Below are 18455 nucleotides of genomic sequence, written 5' to 3'. Positions count from 1 at the left end.
GTGTCTTCAGTAACTACTGGGCAACAGCAAGCGGAGTCAAAGCGATGACGAACATTAGTATCCTCCCTTCAATGTGTTGATAATTGAACATATTCCCGTGAAGTTATTAGAACATTGAATAGAGCCTAATTCAAAATATCTTGCAATAGATTTGATGTCAGATTTATTTCATCAAGAAAAATTAAAATCTTTTCAAAGACAAATTTCTGTTAAGAAAGCAATCATTACGTGAGTGTAAGGCACGTAATCACAGGACGAATATAAAACCCAACTTTTTCAATGACCTGTTTGGAAATAGTGTATGATGTCCAGAGTGGCATTAGGAATATTTCACTATAACCACTTTCAAAGTCAGTGTGATATAAGATATCATATCTCGTCCGATAAAGCACTGCAGGCCGACCATAGAGGAGGTGTCTCTCTAGGAAAAAGAAAGTAGACTGTGTTAAACACATATTAAACTTTACAACAAATGTGAAAGAAATATTGGAAGAGTCAAGTTGTCCAAAACTTGCTTGCTTACTTATTAATAGTGTGGTTCCTTCTTCTTAATTTAATCAAGTTAATTTTCCTAACACTTTGTGGTTTATCTGACCACCTAAGCATGGGTCAAAGCTCACTGTTACCAAAAGTATTAAGTAAATGCCATATTTGTTTTGAATACTTTTTTTAGTTGTAAAGAATTTTAATCTGTAGAGGAAGGAAACATGATAGTAAATATTGAAATGATTCAGCTGGATGCAAAGTCGATAGCATTGATTTTTATAGAATTCATTCATTTGACCCCTGAAAAGGCTCATCAAATTAACCAATGATTTAATTAAGAGGAAGGCATTCTTTGATCATTATTTGCAAACTGCAACTCAAATGATGCATTATTTCAGCATAAATGGTGAGTAGTAATGAGCATTTAAAGTAAGCAGCTTTGTCAAATGGAGGAGAACTCTTTAGGTAAGAACTTAAAGGAACATGTATAGATAAATTAAGTGGGCATTCAGGAGGGTCCTTTAAATACAGAAGAGGGAACATCATCACGGACCAAAGAATTCAGTTAAGACCCAAGAATGGGGACCTCCAAGAGAAAGCTCTCCTCTTGGGGGGGGGGGAGGTGGTCTAAAACCTTACTCTTTTAAGAAGAAGAGAAGGGACTTCAGTGTGCAAACCGTTATTCCACACCCACGATAAATGCCTGGAGTGTGAGCTGCCCATTTTGGATAGGCTAAAGTCAGGACTTCCATAGATTCTTGGAAATTGAACGGACCAAAATGTTTAGAGATTGAGGCTTAGGCAATTCACAATTCCCTAAGTGATCATTGAAAAAATTTTTATGATTATTTTTATTACAGGAAATCAGTTCCGGCAATCACTTATTAAATTATGTATACATGTTGCTTTAATTAAAGTATTACCATTCTATGCAAGTAACAGAGAAAACTCTTTGTAGAATGTTTTGCAAGACTTTCCCAAGTAGAACTGCTGATTTGAGGCAAAGTGACCCACACTGCTATCGCAAAAGCCTGGCTTCTTCAGCATTGCAGTAAATGGAGAAGCCTTGTTCAAGCTGCCAAATTTGGGGACCCACCCTAAGAATTAGGACATAATAGGATAACCTTATATAAATGAAATATAATGAAGAAATAAGAAGCCAGCAAATCATAACAGTAGTACTTGGGGACAGTTAACCAAGTCAGACTTTCCTTCAAAACTCAAACCAAACCTTTTCTAGGTTCAAAATTTCCATTAACGTTTTCCTTGTTTTCATTTTTGCTGCCTCTGAACTTCCTGGTTTCAGCTGGAAGCAGAAGTATCAAAATTCTTTGAGAAGCTATTCTCTTTTTATCATTCAAGTTTTAATGCTTACCAAACACATTCCTCCAAATTCAAATGCAGGGCTAGCATCCAATCTATTCTATTAAGAGACAACAAAACAGCAGCCATGTTTTTCCTTGCAACACCCCTCCGAAGAACAGCCACCAACAATAACCTTGGGCAATCTAGGTTCCACCAAATCTGGCTTCCTCTCCAGTCCTCATTTACTTCTGCAAAGCCTGGTTTATTTATAATACTCTGGTCATTATCATCCTTAGCAATTCTATGCTGATTCTTTTTCTTTCTACCAGGAATGGCTTCTCCAGCAATCCTGTCACCGATCTCCCTTCAAATTTTTCATTAATGTATTCTCTCTCATCAAACATTTACTGAGCACCTTTTTTTGTGCCAGGCCTTGGGCTATAATAGAGAGATACTGGGCCAAGATAATGACGAGAGAGTTCTTACTGATGTAGGAAAGATGTTAGGGTTCAGAGCTGAAGGCCAAGAAAGGATTCTTGAGACATCTTTGGTGCAAAAAGGTGGTTTTATTAAAGCACAGGGGCAGGACCCATAGGCAGAAAGAGCTGCCCTGGGGTTGTGAACAGTAGCCCCAATTATCTACTTTCAAGTTGGGAGAGCTGTTAGGGATAGCATAAGTCTCTAAGGAATTTGAAAGCAAGGTTTCCAGGACCTTGAGGGGGCTAGCTGTTGTTAGGAAAAGGTCATTTATCTAATAAAACCTTAGTCATGAGACCCTTCAGATGTGTATCAGTGGGTCATATGCTTGGGGGATGATTGCCAACATGTATCTTGGGGGGTAAAGATAAAGGAAATTTCCAAAGGAATTTTTACATGTTAAAGTAGACTTGCAGGATCCTCAGGGATCAGGCTAAGATTGCCTTTTGCCTTTAGCAAAGTATCAACTTCGAAGCAGCTGAGTTCCTAGAGGAATGTCACTCTGCCTGTTTCAAGGACTTGTCAATGGGCTATAAGTGGTCAGGAAATTTAATTTTTCTTTTGCCTTTGTTTCCCACATCATTACCTTCGAAAAGCTCACAGTTCAATGGGAGAGACCAACATAGCACAAATAACTCAAGTGCAATAATGTATGAACTTCATCAGAGGTATCTACAGAGTGTGATGGGAACCCAGAGCATCATGACTGCCATGGATGGGGGTGACGTGGCATCAGTACAGTCCTTACAGAAGGTAGAAAGCTAAGCCTGCTTCCCTAGCATAACTGTTAACAGTGCCCCTTTCCATACTCAAATGTGGATGACAAATAACACACTCACATAGTCCAGCACCACATGGAAGAGAAATGAAGGAGTGAGGGAGTGAGGGACAAAAGGGAAAGTGATATGTTAAGATTCACTTTCTTCTGAAAGATTTCCCCAGTTGAGCTTCTCCATCTCTATTCACTCTTCTACTCTGAATTTAGAAAAATGTGAACTTCAGTGGTGTCTGGGTGGCTCAGTTGGTTAACGGTCTGGTCTGCCTTTGGCTCAGGTCATGATCTCAGGGTCCTGGGATCCAGCCCTATGTCAGCTCACTGCTGAATGTACCTCTCCTCTGCCACTGCCCCTCCCCCAACTTGTGTGTACTCTCTCTCTCTCTCTCAGATAATTAAATAAAATCTTGAAAAAAAATTAAAAAAAAGAAATGTGCACTTCATCATAGCTCCCAAGCAAAGCACAACTGCTGTTTTGGGCACATAGCTGAGCACAAATATATCATTATGCGACTATTTCTTAACTATTAACTGGGTATATACAGCATGAAGGAAAAACAATACAGTGGTTTTGACAGTTTCCTAAAATCCAACCAGTTTCCCTAATTAACCCAAAGAGTTTACCCGGGTCTTCCTAAAGCATAATTGTTTCAACTAAGAAAGAGGTGAAATAATCTTTGCAGAAAGAAACACAAGTTTTATGGTCCAGAGTCAAAATTTAGATTTTCCTTTTTCAGTTTATCAGACTAGAAAAGAACCACTGATTCTTGGTCACAGCCTAACTCTGCTACTCTTTGTGACACCTTGGACAAGCCATCCATTGCATTTCTGTTTAGCAAAGAGTTTCTGCTTGAGCCATAAAACTGTACTTGAGTCTCAGTCTCTGGACACATAAGCTCTTCATCTTGAGACCAGTCATCCCAGAGACGAGACTACAAGCCTCCACTTGTGAAATACGTTCCTTGTCATTTCTTGATATGGGTCTAGACTCCATGTCTTCTCAGGCTGGGTTCCTGTTCCATGGGATTCCAGAAAGAATCTTCATTCCATACCCCAGTTCCCTGTTTACAGTAGTCTTTGGCATTTTTGGGTACATGCTAAGGTTCTCCTCCAGATACCACAGTTGGCAAAATACTGTGAGGCAAATCTTCTTAAGTGGTGTGTACTTCCCCAGGGCTCATTCTTTTGTCTTCCAAAATTTGGTCATCCAGACGTTGAGTTTGTATTTCTTTTCCCTCCTCAGCTTCCTGATTCATATTCCCACAGATTAGGGGGCTGACTTGAGAGCCACATGAAAATCTCTCTTTTTTAGTCTTTTTTTTTTTTTTTTAAACATTCACTCCCATGTAATATGCTGTTTGATTTTATCACATAATCTCTATCCACGGTCTTTCCTTTTCCTTCATCCTTTCTCCTCCTTTCCCTTGAAGGGCCTGTTATCATTTATTGCCATGTCAACCTCTTCTGAGATTTGATTCAATGCCTGTTAATGTCCTGTTCTTTCTTATCTTAACCCTTAATATACTATTCTGTAATTCATTAACCAGCTAAATCTCATGACGAAATAATAATGGGATAAAGATTTTCTCTGTTTTGTTCATCATTGTATCTCTACCTCTAACAATACCAAATGCATAATATCTACCTGGTAAATACTTGTTGAATACATGCATGATTGTATTATTTTTTTTAAAACACTGTTCTTTATGACTCTCAAGAACTAACTTTTTATATATGACCTGCCTAATAAAACCCTGAAAGATACACTAGCCAGATCAATATCATCTTCATTTTACTAATGAAGGAACTAGAGGTTCATGATTTGTACAAGATAATTCAGCTACAAAGCAGTACCCAGAATGTAGGCCTCTATCCTTCTGGTCCATTATTCCTCTTTAGCATTTTGGGCGGCCTCCAAATCGATGCTAACTACTGGGTTATCTAAGGGAGGGCATACTGGAATGAAGATCTGGCTACTCTCAGGCATGAATTCTACCTGAGTCATGCTTGGCGAGAAGCTAATAAGAACAGCAATGTGCCTTGAGAAAGAAAAACAAACATGGAGGCATCACAATTCTGGACTTCAAGTCATACTACAAAGCTGTAGTAATTAAAACAGTATGGTACTGCCACAAAAATAGACACACAGAACAATGGACCAGAATAGAAAACCCAGAAATGAACCCACAACTATATGGTCAATTAATCTTCAACAAAGCTAGGAAGAACATCCAATGGAAAAAGACAGTCTCTTTAACAAATGGTGTTGGGAAAACTGGACAGTAACTCACAAAAGAATGAAACTGGACCACATTCTGTCACCATACACAAAAATAAATTGAAATGGATTAAAGACCTAAATGTGAGACAAGAAACCATTAAAATCCTAGAAGAGAACACAGGCAGTAACCTCTTTGACATCTGCTATTGCAACATTTTTCTAGATACGTCTCCTGAGGCAAAGGAAACAAAAGCAAAAATAAATTATTGGGATTTCATCAAAATAAAAATCTTCTGCACAACAAAGGAAATAATCAACAAAACTAGAAGGAATGGGAGAAGATATCTGCAAATGATATATCTGATAAAGGGCTAGTATCCAAAATATATAAAGAACTTAAACAACTCCATACCCAAAAAACAAATAATTCCATTTAAAATGGGAAGACATGAATAGACATTTTTCCAAAGAAGACATACAGACAGACAAGAGACACATGAAAAGATATTCAATGTCCACTGATCATCAGGGAAATGCAAATCAAGACTACAACGATATATCTCACACCTCACACCTATCAAAGTGGCTAAAATCAACAACACAAGAAACAGGTGTTGGTGAGGATGTAGGAAAAAAAGGAACCCTCATGCATTTTTGGTGGGAAGGCAAAGTGGTACAGCAAATTAGTGAATTTTCTCAACAAGTTAAAAATAGAACTACCCTAAGACCCAAAATTGCACTACTATGTATTTACCCAAAGAACATAAAAATACCGATTCAAAGGGATACATGCACCCAATGTTTATAGCAGCATATCTACAATAGCTAAATTATGGAAAGAGCCCAAATGTCCATTGACTGATGAATAGATAAAGAAAAAAATATATATATGTATAATATATATAATGAAATATATATAGTATATATGTAATGAAATATTACTCAGCCATCAAAAATAACGAACTCTTGCCATTTGCAGCCACATGGATAGAGATAGAGAATATTATGCTAAACAAAATAAGTCACCCAGAGAAAGATAAATGCCATATGATTTCATTCATATGTGGAATTTGAGGAACAAAACAAATGATCATAGGGCAAAAAAAGAGAGAGGCAAACCAAGAAACAGACTCTTAAGTATAGAGAACAGATTGAGGGTTACCAGAGGGGAGGTGGGTGGGAGATGGGCTGAGTAGGTGATGGGAATTAAGGAGAGCATTTGTGATGAGTGCTGGGTGTTGTATGGAAGTACTGATTCACTAAATTTTACACCTGAAACTGATATCACACTATCTGTTAATTAACTGGAATTTAAATAAATCTATTAATTTTTAAAGAAAGAAGAGCAATTTGTATCAAAGCATCTAGTACTTCAGAAACCACTTCCAGACCCTGAGAAGCATGGAGACTCTCTTGATATTTTCTCCTCATATCAGCCCTTAGAATGGGAAGCATTTACAGAGAAAAGTACAAGGGCTTTAGTACCACATAGAACTGAAGTCAAATCTCATCTCACCTCTTGAAAGCTCTGCAATTCCGTAACTTAACGCCCCAAACCTCATATCTCCCTGGGACATCGCACTACTTAGAGACGAAGCAGGTAAAGCACCTAGCTCACTTTTGACCCCAAAGTGGTTGTAGTTGTAACTGCAGTGATTTTGTAAAAGGCACATGCTTAACAGCTCAACAGCACCAGGAATACTGGTAGGCAGAGGCTCTTAAAATTCAGTGTCTGTTCCAACTAATTCATCTTGAATCTTACTATAAATCATAAAGAATTATACTATTTATTGATTTCTCCCAAATCTTCCACAACCCACCCAGAAGGATAAACACAGAGAACACAAGTATATCTCCTTTCTCTAGCATAGCTAACATCTCCAGAAATAACAAAAATTAAAAGATCTCAGCATCAAAAAGAGCTACACAGAAGATTCCCTGCTAGTCTAGTCCTTTTCTGCTTTAAAATTCACAAGAGTTATTAGTGTTTCAGTCATTTTTCTATCTAAACTACCTTCTTATTGTATGTGATAAAGGGTCCAATATATTTGGTGTTAGAATGAGTTTTAATTCCTTTCTTCATGAAGATGATAGTGAATGTTAATCTAACAAATTACAAAACATTTTTATACCAATGTAAATAGAGGAAAGACTAAGGTAATAAAAAAATAGTATAATTATTCTGAAAGTGAAAATTATAATACCTGGCTATGGTGCCCAAATTGCTTGCTAATGACAAATTTAAAATTTTCCACTTTATTCATTCATTCATCTATTGACTCAATGGCTCAAAGAAATAAGTTTTCATTGCACAGCAAATTTGTTAGACATGACATATATGTGATTTGGAAACAAGAGTACTCATGCAATTAAAATCCAGAAATCTCCACAAATCTAAAAATATTATTAAGGCTTTAGCAAGCAGTTTAGATCACTGTCTATGAAGGTTATCTATGTTTTTTCCTCTACATTTTAGTGAAAGACTAGATCCTATAACAGTTTAAATATTTACAGCAAAATACTGCCTGAGATTAATTTTTTTTAAAGATTTTATTTTATTTATTTGACAGAGAGAGAGATCACAAGTAGGCAGAGAGGTAGGCAGAGAGAGAGGAGGAATCAGGCTCCCCGCGGAGCAGAGAGCCCGACGCGGGGCTCAATCTCAGGACCCTGAGATCATGACCTGAGCCGAAGGCAGTGGCTTGAGCCACCCAGGCGCCCCCTGAGATTAATTTAATAGACCTCAAGTATCCCCTGGGTTGTTTCACTACTGTGATGTACAGCTTGTACACATGTATTATGTGTGAGGAAGTTTGTAGCATATGACATTAAAACAGCCCCATATGAAGGTTACGAATGGAATGTGCAAAGTACTTGATTTCGTATGAAAAAAAAAAATCAGCTTCCTATAGGTGTATTAAGCAAAAAAACTAGGAATAAAAATAATACAACTTTGGGGCGCCTGGGTGGCTCAGTGTGTTAAAGCCTCTGCCTTCGGCTCCAGTCCTGATCCCAGGGTACTGGGATCGAGCCCCACATCGGGCTCTCTGCTCAGCGGGGAGCCTGCTTCCTCCTCTCTCTCTCTGCCTGCCTCTCTGCCTACTTGGGATCTCTATCTTTCAAATAAATAAATAAAATCTTTTAAAAAAAGTTAAAAAAATAATACAACTTTATATTTGTATGGGACTTTAGGTATGCAAAATGCTTTAAAAGTTTCAACATATATTCAAAGATATCCAGAAGGGAGAGGTGATATTCTGAACATGACATGGGCATGCGCTCACACACACAGGGACTCAGCCCCGTGAAGTTCTCCTCTAGCGGAGGACACACCCAAGATTTCAAGTGGGAGACTAGATTTGTGACCCAAGAAACACCATAAAGACTGGAGAGAATTCTGACAAAGAAAATATCATCTTGTAGCTTCATAAATGACTGAGATAGGACCGGTCAGGAGACAGCCAATGACCAAGAGGCAGAGATACAGGAAGACAAGGGAGAGACTTACAGAGACTTACACATTATGCAGAGTCTAAACAAGGAAATGCTTTGCACATAATAAGATAATGGTATGTAATTATTTTTATTCCATGTAACAGTGCTAAAGTCTCTCTTGTACCATTAAAGACTATCCAACTAGGTCAGAAGCAGACCAAAGAGATAGGCTATCGTGATTCTCCCTTAAAATTTCCTGTCACCAGTGTGAAGTCCGTATGCACGAAACTATCAGTGACACGGCTGACAGAACCAAATTTTCTCAGAGAAATCCATTTCTAGTCCCAGGCTGGCACTCAACTCATGCCTGGGAAGGTCTAGTTCCATGAAAGCATATCAGCTTTAAGCTTCAGTGATGTGAAATCATCTTGAAATAAGACACTTGCATTGACTTTTGAGTGGAGCAATGAGTCGGAAAAGTCACTAACTATAGCTCCTTTCAGCCCTGAAAGTCTGTGCTTCACCTACAAGGTACTTATTTTCGTGCTCAGAAATTTGAGACTACTGTTTATGCTGAGTCGTGAGACTGGTTTTGTCACATGAGCACACTGCCACCAAATTAAATGCAGGATTTTTTTTCCCCCCAAATGGAAATGACTTAGTATCATGAACAGCCAGAGCCTGAACCAGCAAAAACACAAGAGTCCATTAAGTTATCATATTTAACTATTTTATGAGTGCCTTCTAGAAGAGAAACATCTAGTATTATTTCTCTGCCTTGGTGACTGAATATTTGAAAAACTCTGATCATAAGACTCTGTACCCTTTGACTCTGGCAACATTTCCGTTTTTCTAAGTATAATGACAGTGTAGTTCACTAGCAGCTTGGTGTCAAACATTTCAAATCACTTTTAGAGTTTGTGAAGGATGTGTGTACCTTCTACCAACTGAATCCTATTTTCAAAGCTGTTTATCCAATTACATACCCAAGAGTTCGTGGGCTCCGTGAGGCAGAAAGGGAAGGAGGAAGAAGATGAAAATCTTCATCAAAAGGGCAAATAAAGGCGGGGGGGGGGGGCGGTTCCTTGGGGCTCAGTCTGCTAAGTGTCTGACTTCAGCTCAGGTCATAATCTCAGGGTACTGGGATGGAGCCTGAGGCGAGCCCCATCTTGGCCTCCCCGCCTTGCCAAAGAGTTTGCCTCTCTCTCTCCCTCTGGCCCTCACCTTGCTTGTGTTTTCTCTGTGCCTCTTTCTCTCAAAGAAATAAATAAAATCTTTTTTTTTTTTTTAAAGGGAAAGTAAGGGGCACCCGGGTGGCTCAGTCGGTTTAGCGTCCGACTCTTCATTTCCGTTCAGATCATGATCTCAGGGTTCTGAGGTCAAGCCCAGAGTGAGGCTCCATGTTGGGCATGGAGTCTGCATAAGATTCTCTTTCTCCTTCTGCCCCTCCCCCAAGCTCTCTCACACTCTCTTTAAAAAAAAAAAAAAAAAAAAAAAAACAACCGAAAGTGAATCAAATAAATAAAATCTACTGGTTTCCTTGTCCTTCACTTAATCAGACTGAAAACAGCACATATGATAAACAAGGTCCCACCTAAGCTAATAACCCAACTAATGCTCTCAGGAGTATTTGAAATGTGTCACTCTTCACTGCCTGACTTGGAGCCACTGTGTTTGAGTTCTGTCTGCTTTGTAATATACTCTTTGTCATTCCTTTGCTGTTGCAGGAAGCTAGGCCATCTCCTGTAGTAACCTACGCTGGAGCCTTTCCCTCCCTTTCTATGTTCTCATTTTCTGGAATTTCAAAACCAGAAAGAAGAGCCTCTGAGGCAGCCTGCATTAATATTCTTTCTTATTGACTGCCGTTCTGGAAAGGACTATTTACGACCACCCATTGGCACGTGTCTTACAGGACAGCATCCCTGTGGAAGGAAGACTTCCCTGCTCCCTTGGCCTCAAGTGCTCTGGTTTTACCAGTCCACTGGGAACCGTCATGACAAATGCCTCATAAAAGCAGAAGCACTGTGGATCACTTCACGGGCCTGCTGTTCCTCTCTCCCCTCTTCTGGAAGAAGGGTGTGCCCCAGCGGGGGGCTGTTCCCTCAGCCTGGATTCCAGAATAAAGCATACCCACAGCCATACAGGGCCTAGGGTCGGCCTCCCGAAATGCAGGCAAGAAATGCGGCTTTCTTGGTACAAACCACTGAGACTCTCTTTAGTCACAAGCTTGCAAAAGTTGACTAATACACACATGTGATCATTCTATATTGTATTTTTGTACATAAAATAAGAGGAGAACGAGTTAGAGGGCTCAAGATGGTCCTTCTGGAAAGGGGGAGTTCTGATTTGGTTCGTTCTATGTGTCTCTCTCCCCATGACATATCATTGCCTCTCTGGTACCTCAGCTCCCTCATAGGTACCAGCTGCAATTACATACTATTGTGACTTCCAGTCCCTTCGTAGACGTCCCCATCAGCACCTTCACTTACAGCCCACCAGATCACAGTGCTATGCCTGTTTGTTCAGAGAGCCTAGAAGCGACTGAGAAACAAAAAACTCATGGCATTTTTCCGGCTATTAAAAACCGGCACCTTGCACACGCAGAATAAACCAATAAACTTTGCCAGATGGATATGAAAACCGTGTCACAACCCAAACTTTAGTATTCAAAAATATTATGCTTACACTATGAAGTAAAAAAGAAGTCTCTTCAATCTCTGAAAACTAAAACCAAAAACTTATCTGATTGTTTTTCCCCCATCAACTCCTCACCTTCTGTAGACCCTTTTATATGAAGGCGTCTGTTGAGTTCATCCAATTTGTTCTTCATGTGTGAAAACCAGAAAAGGAAAGGAGAAAAAAAAAAAAAGCAAATCAGAAATATCCTGTCTTTCCTGCAGGCTTCTTTCTACTTAGCATCTTGCTAGATTCAAAAGAAGACCCTAAATTCCGAAAATTCTGTGGAGGAATTACTATGGGGATCTCAAACTGACATTCCAGGTTCCACCTCCTAGGAGATCTATGATCTCGAGCACCTTCTTTAATCTCTCCATGACTTTGTTTCCTTTCCCTAAAGCTGTGGATAATCATGGAAGCAAGTTTCAAACTACCTGGTAAGAATAGTTATTTGGGCACATAGATATGTAACCTAATTAGAATACCATCTCAATATTTCAGATTAATCCTAGGTACATTAAGGTGATTCCCAAACTGATGAATGAAATCACTTTTTCTAAGATTGGAAAGTAATGGCTCAGCAACTCTATCCTTCGTTATATGTCCTAGAGACACTCTAGCATACGTGTATGAGAACACTGGCCATAATGTCTACCGCGGCCTTGTTTGGGGGAGCTAACGACTGGAAATTACCAAATGTTCTCAAACAGGAAAATGAATGAAATCATTATGGTATATTTACACAATTAAATATCAACTATTAGAAGTAAAAATGAATGAGCTAAAATTATGTATTAATGTGCATAAATCTCAAAATATGACAAACAGAATAATTGCAGGACACATATAATATAATAGTGTTTACATACAAATGTATAATATACAAAACTACACTATAAATTATTTTAGGGAACTATGTTAAAGATTAATTAATATATTATTTAAAAGATGTATATATATGTATGGAGTAGAAGTATAGAGACCTGCCTGGCAGTTATATACACTATATTCAAGATGCTAATTACCTTTGGAGCAGGAACAAAGTGGGATTGGCAGCAAGGGTATACACATAGAGCTGAAGCCTCTTGGGAAAACCCAGAGACAAAACAAAGACAATCCAGAATTCGTCTAAAATGGTTTCAGATAACAAATCCAAAACATTTCTTGTTTTCCAGAAGAAAGGTAATTCAGAAAGCAAGATACAACTACAAGATTCTTCTAAAGTTATATTTGGAATCCAGCTCAAAGGCCACTTCCTATTGACTTTGGCAATGCAACACCTGCAGCTCAGGTCTAAGAAATTACCTGCCTTACAGTAATTAACTTTGTTGGTTCTTGTCAGGAGCAAAAGTAGGAAGGAGAGATAAAAGGGGGTGGGGGAAGAGGAGCAAACTGAATTCCTCCAGCGGTGAGCTTTTCCCATCATGTGGCTCCCAGGTCCCTAGGAATCCTGGAAGGTAGGAAATAGTAGGAGGGGATAGGGCAGGCAGGAGAACTATGTTCCATTTTTCCAAGGTCTAATAGAAGGTTCACACATTTATCCATAATAAAACCACACATGCAAAATAAAAGATTTTTTTTTCTTTGTGTTGGAATCACATCAACTCAGTGGGGTAACGCTGATTATTTCTTGCTGTCAAAGCACGGATTGGTAACTATAAAGGTCTTTGATCAATATAAAATTCAATAAGCAAATTGTTGCTTAACACTTGTAGTTTGGTGTTCAAAAACTATCCAAACACAATGTGCTGGGTGGTTTTCTATTTGCACCACCCTCCTCCCCATCCAGGTTTCAACTACCTCTACCCTGCTCTGCACCCCGGGAGACTGACTTTGCACCAAAAAGCCAGCTTGCCCTCCAGCTCCCTGTCGGCCTACACCCACGCAAGGCACCAGCATGGCATTAGAGGAGGAACAACAGAGAAACAATTTCCTACCTGAACGGAAATCAGGCACCCTCCTCTTATCTCATGCTTGCACCAAGCAAAGCATTTGTCGCAGGTCATGTTCTGTCTTCCTATGTGCTTCGCTAGCTCCAAAACTCTAAGATTCTCCACTCTGGAGCCATGCTTGTCCCTCGTGATAGGGATATAGGAGTGAATAATGCCAGGTCCCCCCACGCCCCCCCACCAGGTTGCGGTGTACTAGAAGCACCCATCTATCCTGGAACTCCTCCCTATACAGTTCTCTCTCCATGTTCTAGTCCCTTTATTGTTCAAGGCCAGGTTGGACACCCCGCTAGCCCCCGGATACTATACCATCCCTCACTACCTTGCCTCCACCTGGCCCAGCCTGTGTAAATAGCCCTTTCAGTAAACATAATTCATATAATCCCTTTAAATGCTCTTTAAAAACCTTTGTGCATAGGCCGTCTGTTTCCTATTGGGGCCATGACAGATAGACACATGATCCACGTTGAAAAAAAGAAAGCATCTTTGGTTGGAAATTGTGACTCTCTAGAACAGCATCATGAATTCTACTTTTTTGCCTTTGTTCTCTACACCTATGAGCCCAAAATGATGGCCACAGGCTGTATATGGCTCTTTCAATTTAAAGTAATTAAACAAAATGTAAATTTTTTCCAAGAGCTTAAAAACCATATCTTCCCAGTGGCCAGCACAGATATAGACTATTTACATCATTACAGAAAGTTCTAGTGGACAACACTGCTCTACACCCAATAAGATCTTCCATGATAAACATAAAGATGATCTCTACCTTTGGTTCTACCTTATCGTCACAGTTACATCCCAGGTCAAAATCAGATTGAAGGTACATAATCCCTGGGTAGTTAGGCCTGGTAACTTCCTCTGGCATGGTTGGCCTGAAGGTGTTAGTGCGCAGGAGATGATTCAAACTTCCGTGGGTCCCATTATTAGGAGCTGGCTTCAAGCCCAGGAGATCTGGTGGGAAGAAAGAAATAAAGCCAGGTGTTTTACAAACATTTTTTGATGAGATTCAGTAAGAGTAAAAAACATGCATATTCCAAGGGTCTGAAAACTCTGAACACAAATCCCAATTGGATAAAGCCAAAATTAGTTGTAGGCACTCCCTTTTTATTTCCCGAACCATGCTAGCTTGACCATGTCTTGCCACAGCTTTCTGAAATAGTCACGGTCATTGCCTGACCATAGAGAGAGACATCCCCAAAAAGAAAAAGGGAAGGAACGGGGCCCTGCCTAGCTATGGCTTATGTCTATGACCTCTACAGGGACTACCAGCGTCAGGGTCAATGCCTTTCTACAGCACAGAGACTTTTTATCCCAGCTTTTGAAATGAGACTTATAATCAATAAGTAATCTCGAGCCTGACCTCTAATGCACTCCACAGAAGTGTGGGGTGAAGAGGAGGCTTTGGCCCGGTGCCTTGAAAGGCTGCTGTGAAATGAACAGGCTGATTTCATAGCAAGTGAACAGTTGCCAAGCGGGCACACAGTGACTTGCCTAAGCTGAGAAGCAGGACAGGGGAGAGCTAGCAGCCAAGATGGGAAAAGAACCCAGGAGACCCGACTTTCAGACTCCCCCTCTAACCACCAGACTGGCACTCCCTTACTAAATAGGAAAAGTTGTCCTCACTCAGCGACTAGAAGCTCAAGGAAGAAAAATAATTAGGATCACATAAATAGCTGGCCAGGATGCAAGCTGGCAACTGTTTAACTGGGCTGCAGCACGAGAGATGGAGGCGGGGAAGCTCTGTGAGGAACCCTTCTTGCTTCACCAGGTCTCTGACCGGGGGTGTCAAATTGTAATGTGATGTGAGATCAACCAGCGTCTGCCAACAGCAACACTATGAAAACTCCCCATTAGTCAACTGTTAAAGGAAGACAAAGGAGCCTTAGAAGGGGGATGAGATTCTGTCCTTCGAACCAATGGGCATATTACCACCATTTTTTTCTTTTTTTTTTTTTTTTTTTGGCAGGGAGGTGAAGTGGTCCTAGAAAACAGACACCTCAGTTCTTTCTCTGACCTTGAGGAAGTTCATATGATAACTCAGATTGCTTCATTGGCCTTGATTAAATAAGTGACTTACCACACATAACATTGTAAAGTTCAATGTTTTCAAATGGAGGCACTTTAGTCTTGTACTTAAACGTTGGGCCATAGCCTACAAAAACAGTCTTCCAAAAGAAAAGAAAACAAACAGAAACAATTAGACATTGCTACTATCTAGTAGCCACCCCTCCCCTGTTCATGAATACTGTACAACTTCATTCATGCCCTTCTTCTCCAGCCCTCCTGAGAATCACCAAAATACATTTTCAATGCCTAGGTCTGTGGTCATACCTGCATGCTGTTGACCTTGTTATCAAATCCATGGTCTCCCTGGAAAAAGCATTTTCCTGATGGTTTCTTATATACATCCAAAGGTTTCCTACATTGAAATAATTGTAGGATTAGCCAGGATTTCTCATGAAAGTCCTCATAAAAAGCCCATTTAGGCACACAAAATATCCCTTGGAAGTAGATTTTACAGGCATATTTGTCTCTATTTTAGTTGTATCATTCTTGCAGTATTGAAAAGATGATGCTATTCATTTTCCCGAAGTGGATTTATTTTGAAAATTGGCCCCCAACAAATGGGAACGCTGAACAGAAATCAGGTACCCTCCTCTTACCTCATGCTTGCACCGAGCAAAGTGTTTGTCAAAGGTCATGTTCTGTCTGCCTATGTGCTTCTCTAGCTCCAAAACTGTAAGATTCTCCACTCTGGAGCCATGTTTGTCCCTCGTGATAGAGATATAGGTGTGAACAATGCCAAGTTCATAATAGGCTTGCTATTACAACATGGGATGCTTCATCAACGAATGGAGATCCGTATTTTATAAAAATATTTGCACACAAATTTACCTATCAGTAGACTACAACTAGAGAGTATAACTGAGTATAACTGAGTGGTAAACCTAACATATAATAGTGACATATTTCACCAAAGCCCGGACTCATCTAGAAAACATCTCTATTTAGAAGGAGCAAGTGAAAACATTGCTCTCTAGGCATCAAAACCACTTGACCTTCCTCCCTGACAGGAAGATGGCTTTTGCTTTGTGTCACAAAGCACTTTTCCACAAACACTTTAATGTTTATTAATACCAATTTTCTCATGGGTCCCATTTCTATGGATCCTTGTAAGCATTTATTGGGCCTATTGCATGGAGCTAAAGTGCTTGGTGGGAAACAAACTGAACATTTGGGAACCCACTCTTAGAAAAAGAACTTTCCACTTGGGATGATGAGACATGTGCACATGATAACACAACAATGCAAGAGTTTGCAATGCAAGAATTAAAAAGATTTACTGATGATTAAAATATCTGGCTTCCGTCTCCTCTAATTTGGTCAACTGCTATCATCTCTTTCTGCTCAACTCCCAATTTTCCATCATTATCAACCTACCAATTGCACTGAAGTTGCTCTCTTTTCCAAGCCACCCCATATGTAAAAGGGCCTGCAGAAGACACACTCAGCCAAGCCCATGTCTTCCACATCTTCCTAACTATTCCATGAAGACACTCTATATCCATTATAAAGGATTTCAATAATTTCTGGTCTTCAGATGTCTCTCCTCATAATCCTACTATTTAATTCTGTGCAGCCCCTGACAATTACCATAGGATATTTATGTATTTGTCACGTGTGTCCCACTGGGTGTTTCATACTGATGTCAGTTTCTAGAGGACCACCATCTTCTCGTCATCTTTGCTCCCTTATAAACTCATTGAAGTTCCTAACGAGAGTGTATATAGTACTTCAATTATTACCACAGACCAGCTCACAAAGCTTTTCTTAAGGAGAAAGAGCAGGATTGAGCGGAAAAGGGCTTCTGTCAGGTCTGTTTGAGAATGGATAAACTTTTAATGATTAATTCTGCGGAAGTGCTTAGAATTTCCAGACACATCCTATATCAGATTCAAGGGCAAGAAATAGTCTCTTAAATATTGGAAAGTCTTTTATAGTTCAAAAGAAGGCAAACATCTGAAATATTTAAGGCAATATAAAACATGCCCACAGTAACAGAAGTTTTAAGATGAACATTTTCTAAAGTCTTCTACAAACGCTGCTACAGGGTAAGTCTTGTCAACCCAGACCAAATCAGTCCAGTTGTGGCAAGTCAATGTCCCAGGCATACTTTTGACCTCATAGGTAATAAGAATAGAGACTAGGTTGTAAATTTAAAAAATGAAAGGAGAGAGAAAGAGAGAGAGAGACCACACAGAGATGCACTGAGAGACTTCAAAAAGACACCAAGAGGCTGGGATCCAGAAGACAGAGATGTGTTGGCTCAGCACTAAGTGTTTATCTAGCATAAAAAGTCTTTGCAAATGGTGGGATTTCCAACAGAGATTTTTTTTTCTTTTTCTTTTTCTTTTTTTCTTCTTAATGGCTCAGGACCTTATAGCACTCCAGTTACCAAAGAGATGGTTTCAAAGATCAAAAATAGTCCCTACCAATCCCCAAGTTACCTTGCAACATGCCATCTGCGGTCCACCAATAAATGGATGTCCTCAATTCTTCTGTTGTTGGCATAGTGCAAGCGTTTGGGAAGGTGCTGTTTCATGTAAGGCTTAAAGTGCTGATCTGGTTTCTTACACTGAAATAGAAATGCAAATTGAAATTCATATGGAGTATTTTCTAGGAAAAGTCCTAGATAGTCTCACTCTAGAAAATCAAGGGGGGTTTTTAAAGTCAAACAAAAGGTCCTTTAGTGAATAAATGGAATTTGTTATCCCCCTTCAAATAACACAAGCTGGAAACAACTAGATTTAAAGGGGATTTGACAGGTTGGTAGATGACATGGAAGGTTATCAGAGGGAGTCAGGAATTTTTAAAGATACATTCTTGACTTGTGAGACTGTTACTAAGAGCAACTCAAACTCTAAAGCCTTTTCCAACTACTTTAAGTCAATGGATGGGAGGTTGGGTGGAGGGAGGGGGACACTGACTTGGGCCTGTGTGATTACATCCTGCATGGGGCATTGTGGGGGACGATGGAATAGGGTGATGGGCAGATTTGGTTCAGAGAAAGTAAGGATTTGTTTACTCATGAATGAGTATTTTTCAGTTCTAATGGAAAGATCAAATA

At 39.7% G+C, this 18455-nt stretch overlaps 1 protein-coding gene across 5 annotated transcripts in view; it reads right to left on the bottom strand.

Annotated features, from left to right (window-relative positions):
- ENPP2 (ectonucleotide pyrophosphatase/phosphodiesterase 2) overlaps window positions 1-18455 on the bottom strand; it is a 111685-nt gene that overhangs the window by 12475 nt on the left and 80755 nt on the right. For 3 of the 5 annotated variants that reach the window (XM_045999418.1, XM_045999401.1, XM_045999426.1), the window contains exons 15-21: window positions 17836-17963; window positions 15659-15746; window positions 15405-15492; window positions 14094-14278; window positions 11472-11523; window positions 1718-1792; window positions 285-421 (exon numbers count right to left, since the gene is read on the bottom strand). In XM_045999418.1, the coding sequence (XP_045855374.1) occupies window positions 285-421; window positions 1718-1792; window positions 11472-11523; window positions 14094-14278; window positions 15405-15492; window positions 15659-15746; window positions 17836-17963 (753 nt within the window). The remainder of the gene's footprint in view (window positions 1-284; window positions 422-1717; window positions 1793-11471; window positions 11524-14093; window positions 14279-15404; window positions 15493-15658; window positions 15747-17835; window positions 17964-18455) is intronic. The other 2 variants (XM_045999434.1, XM_045999411.1) reach the window with 1 other exon arrangement.

Source organism: Meles meles, chromosome 1 (genome assembly GCF_922984935.1).
Source record: "Meles meles chromosome 1, mMelMel3.1 paternal haplotype, whole genome shotgun sequence".
Classification (NCBI taxonomy): domain Eukaryota; kingdom Metazoa; phylum Chordata; class Mammalia; order Carnivora; family Mustelidae; genus Meles; species Meles meles.
Note: the sequence above shows the minus strand (reverse complement) of the source record. Positions and strands in the feature narration are given on the sequence as shown.